General features: G+C 45.3%; 1 protein-coding gene across 1 annotated transcript in view; it reads right to left on the minus strand.

The window, feature by feature from the left end:
- The window catches only part of Syne2 (spectrin repeat containing nuclear envelope protein 2), a 301,471-nt gene that overhangs the window by 123,994 nt on the left and 165,009 nt on the right, over window positions 1-12,468 (minus strand). Inside the window, exons 52-57 of the mRNA XM_038337460.1 lie at window positions 11,316-11,581; window positions 9,308-9,476; window positions 7,265-7,420; window positions 4,395-4,535; window positions 2,564-2,746; window positions 1,810-1,947 (exon numbers count right to left, since the gene is read on the minus strand). Of these exons, the coding sequence (XP_038193388.1) occupies window positions 1,810-1,947; window positions 2,564-2,746; window positions 4,395-4,535; window positions 7,265-7,420; window positions 9,308-9,476; window positions 11,316-11,581 (1,053 nt within the window). The remainder of the gene's footprint in view (window positions 1-1,809; window positions 1,948-2,563; window positions 2,747-4,394; window positions 4,536-7,264; window positions 7,421-9,307; window positions 9,477-11,315; window positions 11,582-12,468) is intronic.

Genomic DNA, 12,468 nt, shown 5'->3' on the forward strand with positions numbered 1-12,468 from the left:
GGCAAAATACTGACACAAACAAAAATAAATAAATCTTTCAAAAAGAGTGAATCATAAAATTGATTAAAAATAGAAAAATGATATGCCCTAGGGATGTGGAGAAACAACCCAAAGTGTGGGCGGGACAAACAGACTGGGGAGTGAGGGACAAAGGAAATTCGTGCAAGGAGAAGAAAAGAAATAAGTTAAAAATGCAATAACTTGACAGTTGATCCCATACGACAAAAATGTGCCACCAAATCTCAACTGTCAGGGAGGTGAAGTCGGCCACTCAAGGAAACACTGTGCCATCTTAAATCTATAAAGGACTCAGACCATCTTTGAGGTCTGGGTTGCTATAGAAACTGTTATGAACCAATTCCTTAGTGACTCTTTCTCGGGATCTAATAATGAGAGAAAGAAAATCCACATTTACAATCAATCCAGTCAGTTCCTGACACTGGACAATCCCCGGCAGCCATGGCCCCAAGAAGGGAAACACGTCCATTGGCTCTGCCTCTCTGATGGGCACAGTGAACCTGAGGGATTCCCCAAAGGACAAGATCTTCCAAAGCATGGCATACCAGGCCTGACTTCCATTTCTACTGCCTGGTAATTATAATAAACCTGGTTGCTCAAAACCAAAGATATATTGTTATGTTCTGGGGCTCGGGCCTGCTAACGGAGCCACAATGCTGCAACTGAGTGGTCATCTGTGGGTAGAGGGGCTCACAAGGCCTCACTCCTTCCTGAGCGGTTGTCAGGGGTTGCTGGGGGAGGGATGTCATTTTCGTCCCTAATGTCGTCTCTGATAAGTTGACCATGCTCCCGTTAACACCCCACATCTCCATGCTGAGTTTTTGTTTTTTTTTTTTTTTTAAAAAAAAAAAACATGTAGGAGAGGGAACATTGGAAAGAAGGGGTTCGGTGGGGGAGGGGAAATGTATGAAAAAGGGTAATGGAAGTACAAACGACCAAAATCATTATATACATGCGTGGATTAAACTGTCAGAGTTTCCTGAGAGTCGGCACACAGAAGCTGTTCAGAGGCAGCCAAGGCTGTACCTCACGCTGGTAGCTGGACTTGGCAATGTGTAAGAGTTACCTAGGTGTTACTGGTTTTGCAGGCAGGAAGGGGTCATGGACAGCAGCTGAGGCTCAGCCCTGTGAGACGTCAGCAGAGGCTGTTGCAGTCGAAGGCCCAGGTTTGAAAGGGTCATGCAGAGAAGTGGAGGCATGGCACCATGAAGAGAGTCTAGAAGAGGCTGGTGAAAGTGCAGCCCAGTTAGAGCAGAAGACCCAGCATTTGGGAGATGCCATCACCATGGGAAGACCATGCTATTCCTGGCAGCAGCAGTGGGGAGAGGGGCCTGCCCACACAGTGTGTGCTACAGAGGGCGGAGCTGGAGAAGTGACCCAAGCTCTTTGGAGGAGGCCAGAAGACTGTGAGTGGATCCCAGATACTGGAGAATGCTTAGATCTGATGGGACTGTGCCTTTTCCTCTTGAAGTAAGGAAGTATTTAACTATTTTTTTTTTAATTTTACAGGAATCCGTAGTTGAAAAACTCAATTTTTTTATAGATTTTAGGGTTTAAAAGAGATCTTTGGAATTTTTTTTTTTTGTGTGTGTATGATTTCTAAAGTGTTTGAACTTGTAATGACTGTGGGAATTTTTAAGCTTATAAAATATTTTACATTGTGGCGTTATTCAAGTGTTATTTCGGAGATGTACAAGAAAGGAAAGGTTGTGGCTTATCAATGATGTGTGTGGGTGTCAAGTGGAAAAGGGGTCGATTGTGCTGACTTGGTGAAAACCCCAGAGGACCCACCTGGAGGGTGCTGGCTCGGTGGCTGAGGGCCTTTGAAGAGTCATAGCAGGCAGGAGTGGCTAGCAGACGGCCGGTCTTCTCTAGCCACGCCTCTGTGTTTTTCAGAAGATCACTATATTCTTCCATCTTGATTGTGGCCTGTGGAACAAAATGGGAAGCAAGCTTGCTGGAGGCTACTTACGGGGCCAGACTGATCTCTAATCTAAGTGGAGAGCTAACTATGTTGGCAGTCGCATGCCAGGCTCCAGGTGAAGAACTGTCCAACTTGTCCATGACAGGTAGCAAGGATTTAAAGAGTTCCTGTTAGGCCTTGACAAAGGTTCCCAGTCAGAGCTGCAACTAGCTTAGCCCCATTTCTGCCTCATTCTGAACACAGGGCTTACACTTTCTCCTCAAGTTCAGAACCTGGTCCTGTCATATCCCATTTCAGGATCCTGTCCTACAGGATCACACTTGGAATTCACCAAACACAGCCACTCTTTAGAATAGAAGTAGAAAAGGACCTTGTTCCCAAATGGCACCTCTCTCATTGCAGGCTCCCTCCCCAGGCTCTGGGACAACATGCCCTACATGCTCACTCTTGGGTCTCCATTTACCTAGGGAAACACAGCTGCCTGGACTCCTGCTGTGGGCTCACTATGGCACCTAGGAAGGGGGACAAAGGATGGCCACAGTATGACACTACTGGCCACCCCTGGATGTCACCCTCTGTGGAATCACCGTGCTATACGGCTATCAGGTTTCATGACTGCACCTTGTTGAGCTGTGAGGTTCGGGATTCTGCTCTCTGGGACACTTGCTGATGCCGCTGGAAAGGGGCCATGAGGTTATCCATCCATTCTTGAGCCTGTCCTGGGTCCTGCTCGACCAAGTCCTGAACTTCAGAGTCCAGCTCATTCAGCTTGGAATGCCAGAGGTCGAGTTCATCCCATATTTTCTGGAGAAGGAAATGTTAAGTCAGTTTCAATGAAGACGCCACAGGGGTAATGACCGGCTTGCATACGGCACTCACTGGCATGTGGCAATGCTAACAGACATCACTGGCACACTTGTACACTTGTTCATTCACACCCGGCAACCATTTGTTGTCTAAACTGGGAATCACTTTCTAGTTCTAACCATATTCACTTTGGTATAAGTGAGCCACTGCAGGACAGGAAAACCTGGAGGGTAAACAAGGATGATTAATAGCAGACGAGGCTCATATGGCCCCAAATGTGCAAAAGCCAGGAGGTCCACAGGAGGTGTTTCAAAGGCTAGTCAAGCGGGGTGTGATGATGAATTCTTTTAGCCTTGGCTCCAAGGAGACTGAAGCAAGATGATTGTTTAAGCTCAGGAATTTGAGACCAGCCTGGAGGACCTGAGGAGTCCATCTCCCAAAACAAATCAAAGTAAAAAGAGAAAGGCCTAGGTAAACTTTTCTGCGTGTGCACACCTGTCAGGCACACACACACACACACACACACACACACACACACACAGTCCGGAAGACAACCTCAAGTGCAAAAATAGAATGAACAACAACATCTACTGCCGAGGAAGTGGTGTGGCGTTTGAAAATTCCCAACATGCATTAACTTTCGACAAGCGCTTTTGACTCAAGAAACTAATAGGCTGGATTCTAATCTGAACTTATGTGGGCAGAGGGAGACTTCAAAGGTAAAATTTTCCAATCGTACCTAATACTTGTATAATAACCAGCTTGGGGAAACAAAGCCTGACTTGCTAGGTCCGGGGTTCCTTTGCTTAAGAACCAAGGCTATGTCTACCAATGAATGACCTATTACATTAGGACTTCCTAAAGCTGTGGATGGCAGTACAAACTCACAGGCAGGTGTTTACTTGGGACTTGGAGGTAAAGAAACACTCATCTATGCTTTTACCTGAAACTTAATTTCCTAAGCAATTTCACAAGGGAAAATTGTGGAGATTTTCATGCCTTGTGTAACCTTGGCAATCTATAGGAAACCTAGTACTGTTTCTCAGACTCAACTGACTCACTTCGTAAGTCAGTCATCCCAAGGCAAGAAAGATCCTTACAGTCCCTTTGTTTGTGGGAATGTCATTTCCTAGTCAGAAGTGCCAGGGGCGGGGACAAGTGCTTGTCTGTCAGAGACTGAGAATAATGCCTCCACGCACCTGACCATCCGTGCCTCTGAGCTGGCCTCTCATCACGGATGCCCCAGGGATTTGGTTTAGGTATTCATTTATTCACTCTTAAAATTTTATTCTTTATTTGTTTGTTTGTTTGCTGAGATGGGACCTCAGTCCGTGCTGGTCGCAAACTCCCCTATGCAGCCAGGAATGACCTCGATCCCCACTTCCACCTTCTAAGTCCTCTGACGACAGGCATGTGTCACCATGCCCCGTTTTATGCTGTGCTGGGGCTCAGACCCGAGACTTTGTATGTGCTAGGCGAGCACTTGACCAACCGAGCTAATCCTTAGGCCTGGCTCAGGTATTCGGAGCTTCAGGTCTATCCAAAGAACTCATCTTTGGCTGACTTGAGTGATTCACCTCTGGGATGTGGGTCCAGGGATGAGAAAGAATGCCAAATGCCGAAGCCACTTCAAGGAGCATGTTACCTTCTGAATTTCTTGCGCTTCCTTGATGTTTTTGCTTTTCCATTGCAGCATTTTCTCAATACAATGAAGCCCATGGCTAATGTCCTCTATCTTCCTCCTCATGACATATGCTGGGGAACTCTTCGAGATTTCATGGCTCATCTGTGACAAGGGAGAAAGCATGGTTGGTGTGCAGACAGCTTTGGCTCTCCATTCTCAGGTTCAAACATTGCAAATATCACTCCCTCGTTTGACTTCTAAAATATTTTAACATGGCGGGGGCACCTCCTAACCACACTGCTAATGTATTGGTGACAGGGTAGATAATCAGACTACACTAAATGTCAGCTGTGTTTTCTGACCTTTCCAATATAATCCAGAAATATGTTTAATCAAATAAGTAAAATTCATGTTACATTGGGAAGAATTACCTGGGGGGGGGCCCTCTGAAGTATCAAATGATAGAAAAGAATTTCTACAGGAGAAGAAAGCAACTTCAGACACTCAGAACTTTATGAGAAAATCTTCTACCTACCTCTGGGTTTAGGAAGATCAACTTTATTCTTAGGTCAGTTTAAACAAATGTAACCTCCACTTTCCCATACAGTTAGGCAAAACCTCCCGCAAGTAACTATGTCTAAAGGGTGGGGAGCCCTGTTTTTTTTCTACGCTATTTCTAGTGTATGTTCCCAGCAACCAGAACTCTAGATGCTGAGGACAACAACTTTTTTAAGAAAATAACTTGTGCTAGGAAAGATGAGGAGTATTAAATATACTGTTTTCCCAAAGACTTCATCAGTGTGTTTTCTTGTTTTTAAGATACCATAGTTGATAAGTAATCCAAAATACCCACCTAATACTATACACACTAGTTGAGGTGAAAATAACCCCACTATAGATAAGGATGCATTTGTGGAAGTCAAAACCTGGGCTAATGGCTAACTCAGCACCAAGACTTCACATATCAAAGTGTTGGAGGAACTTGACCCTAGATGCCCCAGTTCCCAGACTCTCTAGCAAGCTCGAGTCTCAGCAGGCTGGGGATACCGTCATATCATATCTTATTCATAGACCATACTATAATAAAGATCATGGCTTTAAAAATTTAGTATTTTTAGCTTAATTTTATGTGTATGAATATTTTGCCTCATGTATGATGTACACCAAGTGTGTGCCTGGTGCCTGAGGAGGCGGAAGAGGGCATCAGATCCCTTGGAATTGGAGTTCAAGATGGTTGTGAGCCACCATGTAGGCCCTAGGAAATGAATGAGGAACAAGTGCTCTTAACCACTGAGCCATCTCTCTGGCCCCTCAACTCTCGCTTTCCTATTGTATTAATGTCTTTCTTGTTGCGTGTGTAACACAGTACAAACAAACGGAGTTAGCTGATATGGGCAGTGACTCTTTTGGTTGAAAGTCATACTACCATTTGGGCACACTGGGCAAGATTATGATCAGGGGTAAGCAGCCATCTGAATTACATACAAGATACTGTCTGCGGCTGTGGCCTGGACCCTTTAATTTCCTTGAGACCCATGACACAATAAAAATCAGTTCCATTTGTCATGAACATATAAGTTCCCAATGGAAAACTTCACTCTTACACCTGAAAGACTGTTTTTTTTTTAATTAACTTATTTTGTAGGGGTTTCCACATAAAGTCACAAAAATAACTCTGAGTTTCTTTGAAACTATTTGGGAGTCTCTTAAGACAGATAATAACAATCCCTGAGAAAAGTTCTAATATGTTGCTGTATGTTAAATCAAAATTTGTTCTCACATATTAGGAGAAAGCATAATTACATGCAGATCTCATGTTCTAGGAAATCTGTCACAGAAGCTAACGACACATGCTAGCATCTGAGGGGTTTGTTGTTTTGTTTGTTTTGTTTGAGACAGGGTCTGACCCTGCAACCTCAGCTGGCCCCTTAATTCACGGCAGTCTCCTACCTTAGCCTGTGATATACTGGGATTACAGGAGTAAACCACCATAACCAACATTAGCATCTGAGTATGAAATCTGATTTTTGCATGTATCCCCATTTTATAAGAAAATCTAGATAGCGCTGTATATCTAAATGGTTGGTTGAATACAGTACAACCAACTCTATTCTCCGGCCAATTTAAACACAAAGGTATTCTCTCTACCGTCTAGGCGAAAGAACCTCCTGCAAGTACCTACTTCCTGAGAATAGAGTGTGCTGTTTCTAGTGGTGATCTGTTATAGTTATCAAGTTATAGGTATTGTAAGCCTAAAAACAAAACATAAAACTCTCCTTGTGGACACTGAACCAAACACAATTTCGTTTTGCTGGTCTGAGTTGCCCTAATAAAACTGTCTTGCCAAGCGCCTGTGTTTCCAGCACAAGGGAACAATTCACAACCTCTCTTCAGACCTGGACTCTGAAGTAAAAAAACTTTCCCCAGGATGCTTTGTGAGAATTCCATCAACGTCCCTATTAAAGACACCACATGCTGAATGTTATTTTGAGTAAGAAATAAAATCTGTGTTCCTACTGTCCTTGGTTATTCTTTCAAAATATTTTGGGGAATACGTTTTAAAGAAAAACATTATACATGCTCCCATTTTTTTAAAAAAAAAGATTTTTAGAATAAATAATATTTTTAAACAGTAATAATAATAATAATCCAAGTAAAAGATAACACGAATTATTAAAGTGTAAGCATCTAAGACAACTGGTGAAAAGAAGAGATAATCTGAAATCCTGTTATCTATGCAGTTTACTTCAAGCACCTTTATCTCAAACATGAGCGCCATGAAACCAGTCAGAGCCGCAACTAGAAAAGTGACAGAGCCGTCAAAGGATATTATTCCTATTTCCATCCATGCAACCCCGCCAACAACGGTACCACGCAGACACCATCATCACCTTCTCATCCGCGTCTTCCAGCGCTTTCCTGCAGTCTTCCACCTGGGAGTCGATCTCCGCGGGGACTATGCTGTACATTTCGGAATACTTGATGCGCAGTTTTTCCATGATGTCCTCGAAAGTCAGCTTGCCTTTCTCGAGAACGCTTTGCAGCTCCTGAAACCATCAACAGAGTCTCAATACTTACAGAACCTGGGAAAAAGTCTAGCCTTAAGAAAAAAAAAAAAAAAAAAAGCGACCCCGCTTTCCAGGGTCCTCTCGACTTAAATAAGCCAACTTTACATGACAAAACCTCCCTATTGATACAAGCAGATTAAGCCCCAGGGTTTAGTCAGATGATGGTTTCTAATTTGTGAGAATTGAACTTGATCGCTCTTCATGGTGTCAGACTATTGTGGCAGAAACGCATTAGCCTCTCCAGCACCTCTAGGATCGACTGCGCATCATCTGTGGCCAGTCGGCTAAAAAGCAACAAGCGGCCAGAAGTTTCAAAGAAGGTTTTTCCGTGTTGTTATTAACTTGTTGCTATTTCTGCTTCTTCCTTCAGTATCATCATAATGAGTCAAGGCCACCGAGAGCCCCATGCTTGAAGCCAAAGTGTCTGTTTCATGTAATTAGACAGCCAGACAGAGCCCCAGGCCTTTCAAAAGGAGGGTTCCAGTTCCTGGTAAAGAATTTAGGTTTCAGGAGATAAAAGCGTGGTGAACAAATGGTCCATTGCTTGCGGCCTAGAAACAGAATCTGACCGGTGTTCTCCTGCCTAATTACAAAGGAGAAACTCATCTGTTTGGGAAAGTTTCCCAAAGATCGAATGGAAAACTACTTCTTGACTTCCCTGGGCTTTTGTGTCCTTTAGTGACTGGTGAGCAGCACTCCGAGTCCCAGACCCTGTTCCCACTCTAAACCTGTGATGTTATACCCTGCTCAGGGTCGCCATCCTCGGCTGACTGACAGGCCTCGAGAGGGAAGAATGACGTCCCTGGTGGGGTGGGGCTGCATCCTGTTCTTTCTACCCAGGCTTCAGGGATGGTTGGTCTCAGTTCATAGCTACTCACGGAGAAGAGGTGATGACCTCATCGCAAAGCAAACTTTTGAAAGCGACAGTAGGTTTCCCTTTTCACTCTGATAACCAAGGGTTCTGTGGTTACCAAGAGCATGAGACTTTCGCCTAAAGTCACCAAAGTCAGGGCTGGAGAGACTGGTCAGTGGTTAAGAGCACTGGCTGTTCTCAGGGAGGAGGACCCAGATTCAGTTTCCGGCAGCTATATGGCGGGTCACAGCCAAATGGAACTCTGGTTCCAGGAGACCTGACAGTCTCTTCAGGCCTCCTCAGGCAAGCACATACATATACACATAGAAAATAAAGTGAGGGGCTGAGAGATGGCTCAATGGTTAAGAGCACTTGCTCCTCTTGCAGAGGACCCAGGTTTGGTTCCTAACATCCACATGGTGGGTTTACAACCATAGGTTACTCCAGTTCCAGGGACATCCAACACCCCCTTCTAGCAGCCACAGGCACCAGGCACACATGTGAGATATATACACACATGTAGGCAAACCACTCATACATGTAAAATATTAAAATGAGAAAAATCTTTAAAAATTAAATTAAAAAATTTTAAGTTCCCCAAGTCATTTTTGGACTAAGAATAGGAGAGGTCAGTCTGAAGAACTGAGTTCTCGAAGTGACCCTCAGGGCAGACCCAGTGCCTCTCAGAGCTGAGGTAGCAAGTCCAAACAAAGACGTCACCTAGCATATTCCTGATCTGTGGGTGAGGTCTCTGATCACCATATACTTAAAACATGGTTTCAAACAGGGCTACATACTTCTGAGTGACCCGTCTCCCAGCCTGGCTCCTTTTTCCAACCACGCTCGTCGTCCTCCCCTGACTCTGCAGTGTGCCACAGGCCCTGTGCACCTACCTCCCTGACTCCCTGGATTACCATCCAGCTCTAGCTGATGGGTTATAGCTCTGCCCCGGGACTTGAACAGAAGTCTGTGGACCAGTCCCAGCCACTTCCACTAATTCTTCCCCCGCTCACCTCCAACTCTTCTGCCCTTTCTGGATGGTCTTCCGGTGCCAGGTTTTGGAAAGAAGTTGCAATCTGTTCAAAAGAACGCTTCACATCACTTATTTCCCTCAAGAAAGAATGCCGCGCCTGAATTTCCGTCTGGACCGAGTCCTTATTCTTCTGAGTCGCCTGAAGAAGCCTGGAATAAAGCATCAGAACAGAGCCCTCTAACGAATCCATCAAAGGTCAGTCTCCTTCCGAGGAGAGAAGTACCAGTTTTTGACTGATTAATATACCAATTGTCACGCATATATCAAATACAGGCAATCAGCAGCCTTCCCAAAACCTTCATCCCCAAGTGTCCTCTCTACACATTCCAACTGCCATCCCTAGCTTCTCTGTCCCACGTGGTTCCAGATCCCAAAGGAAGTGACGTGTGTCATCAGCCATTGGTGGGCTTTTTAGAACAGACAACCGCCACCAGCCCATTTCTCAAGGAGGCTATGTGTGTGTGTTGGGGGGGGGGGTAATGGTTGGGGGGCTTTCCTGAGAACTATCTGGTATTTATCATCTGGTAACACGATAGAAATCTATACTTGGCCTCTGCCTTCCAGGTCTGAGATGGATCTCTTGATTTCCTTACAGAGAAGAACACAATGAAATCACTTCACTATGTAGCCCTGGCTAGCCTTGAACTTGCAACAATCCTACTGTCTCTATCCCATAAATACTGGGGTTACAGGTGTGTGCCACCCCACATGACTGAAAATCTGTTCTGACATTTATCCGTAGGCCTCATTTCCAAGACAGAGCCCTTGCACTAAACTCATCTCTTGGTGCATTACTGGATAGCCTCATGGTGGGAGAGCTAACCACGTGATTGGAGGGCTGAGACCATCTGCACTGCCCTTTCCAACCACCACCCTCCCAACCCACAGACAAAGGAGAGGGTCTGCAGGCTGAGTCGACTTGGTCAGAGGGATAACCACCATGAGGAAGGCAGCCTCAGCAGACCTCAGTGGCTCCTCGAGTCCTGCTGGATACTAGAGAGGGTTTCGGAGGAAGTCCCAACAACCGTGTAGTCAGAAGCAGGGGTGACACCCCCCACAACGGTCACATCTGAAGCAGGGACAGCGCTGTAAAACCGAGTGCTCAAAGTGTGGAATCTGGACAGGTGGATCATGTCGGACCTGAACTACCGCAACTCGAGGGGATGTCAGCTGAGAAATGCTTAGTGGGCGTGGGGAAGGGAACCCTCCGAGCATCAGGTGGAGGTGCTGAGTGACTATGATGGAGAGGGAAACTGCTTCTCTCCTCCTGAACGAGCACAGCCACCCCCGTGGCTCTTACAACAAACACAACCGAACTACACAGAAGTTAAAAGATCTGGAAAGGGGTTTGCTTAACCATAGTACGGCAGATCACCGTCATAGACTATCCTACTGGCATGTTTTTAAATTGACAGTCCGTGGCAGAGGAGACAAAAAACAATCTGCTGATAAACAATTTGGCAGAACACACAACAGTGTAAGCACTATAATTTCAGTAATCACAGTGAGAAACAAGAAAGGGTGATTGGCCATGTTTTGCTGCGTGGTGGGAGTAAAATAGACACGCTGGGCTTTTTAATTGCCCAGTCTTGAAATGTCCCACAGGCAATAGGCATTACTAAAAGTTTGCCAGCTATTCATACCTAGTAATATCAGAATGGAAAATGAGTGCATTTCCATAGAACCATGCATCTCTTCTGTCCCCTTTGGACCATCAGTGCTGACTCTCCTGTAGCATTTGTTATCTGCCTTTTTTTTTAAACTTTCAGTTTTTCAAGACAGGGTTTCTCTATGTCACAGCTCTGGCTGTCCTGGAACTCTCACTCTATAGACCTGGCTGGCCTTGAACTCACAGAGATCCACCTGCCTCCCGAGTGCTGGGATTAAAGGCGTGCACCACCACTGCTTGGCTCGTGTTTTTTATATTCTCTAACTCTGAACAGAAGCCCCCAGGGCCATTTCCTTCGTAGCCTCTTTAGAAGTCTTACCTGTTGCACCATTCCCGCATAGATCTAATCTCTTGAAGTGCCGGGATGGTTTCCACAGTCTCTGTACCTTCTGGAATGTTCTGGATGCTTGTTACGCGCTGAAGAAGCAGGGTCAGCAGCTGCTGCTGCTTCTCCACGCTCCCCTCATGCTGGCACAGAGAGTCCAAGAGCTGACGGAGTTCCTCTGTGGGAGCTGCGTCCTTTGTTCTGGAAACTTCTGGAAGGTCCTCCTGAAGACTCTCTAAAATTATTGCTTCTCGTTCAATCTAATTAAACAAATGGCAATGGGGGAGAAAAGCACGGAAGATGCAGAGATGTGAAATCTACCTTGGCAAGCGCATTTTTTTATAGTTCTCTCTTTAAAGCATTTATAATGCCACATCCTGGGTCAAAGTCATTATTTGTTACAACATAGCTGGGAACATTAGCCCTCTACAATCAAGACCCTGTAGCTGCCAGCTACTGCCCATGAAGAAGTGTGATTCAGACGAGGAAATGCTATTGTGAATGGCCAGGAAAGATGCTACCGGATAAAGTGAATTATTTCCCCACTGAGGCCTCTGGTGGTCTGAGCAGTGTTAACATCCAAGGTCTACAGGAGAGGCTGCTTCCAGTGCAAGAGGCCGGGCTGCTGTCAGATGTGGACATTTTTCTAGGAGTCTCTCTCTTCTTTCACTTTGAATGCCTGTATCATGCTGTACAACTAAGCCTGGCAGTTTGTTGCGAACCTGACACTTTCCAAAGGGAGCCAGAGCCACTTTGATCCCTGAGCTGGCTGGGTTTATCAAGCACTGGTATATACAAAACTCAGAAATACATAACTTATTACAACACCTACCTAGAAACTAGGAATTCCGCTGGCCCTGGACATGGGAAACAGCCTCAAAGGCTCCTGGGTCAGAAAGTTCACTGCACTTCCATCCTACCCCTAAGCCCTGTGTCCATCCCCGTTAGCTACAAGACTCATTTATAGCATTCTGCCCTCCTACTCAATGTTCAAACAGTGGCCCGCCTTGCCACTATAAAATGCCACATCAGACAGCTGCACCTGCGGTATCATGCCAATCAGATCAGTGATCAAGGCCCTGGATGTACCAGAGGGTGAGAAATTAAACCTAAGAAAACGCAAGAGTCCCAACATCAATTACTAAAA

This window comes from Arvicola amphibius, chromosome 7 (genome assembly GCF_903992535.2).
Source record: "Arvicola amphibius chromosome 7, mArvAmp1.2, whole genome shotgun sequence".
NCBI classification, from domain to species: Eukaryota; Metazoa; Chordata; class Mammalia; order Rodentia; family Cricetidae; genus Arvicola; species Arvicola amphibius.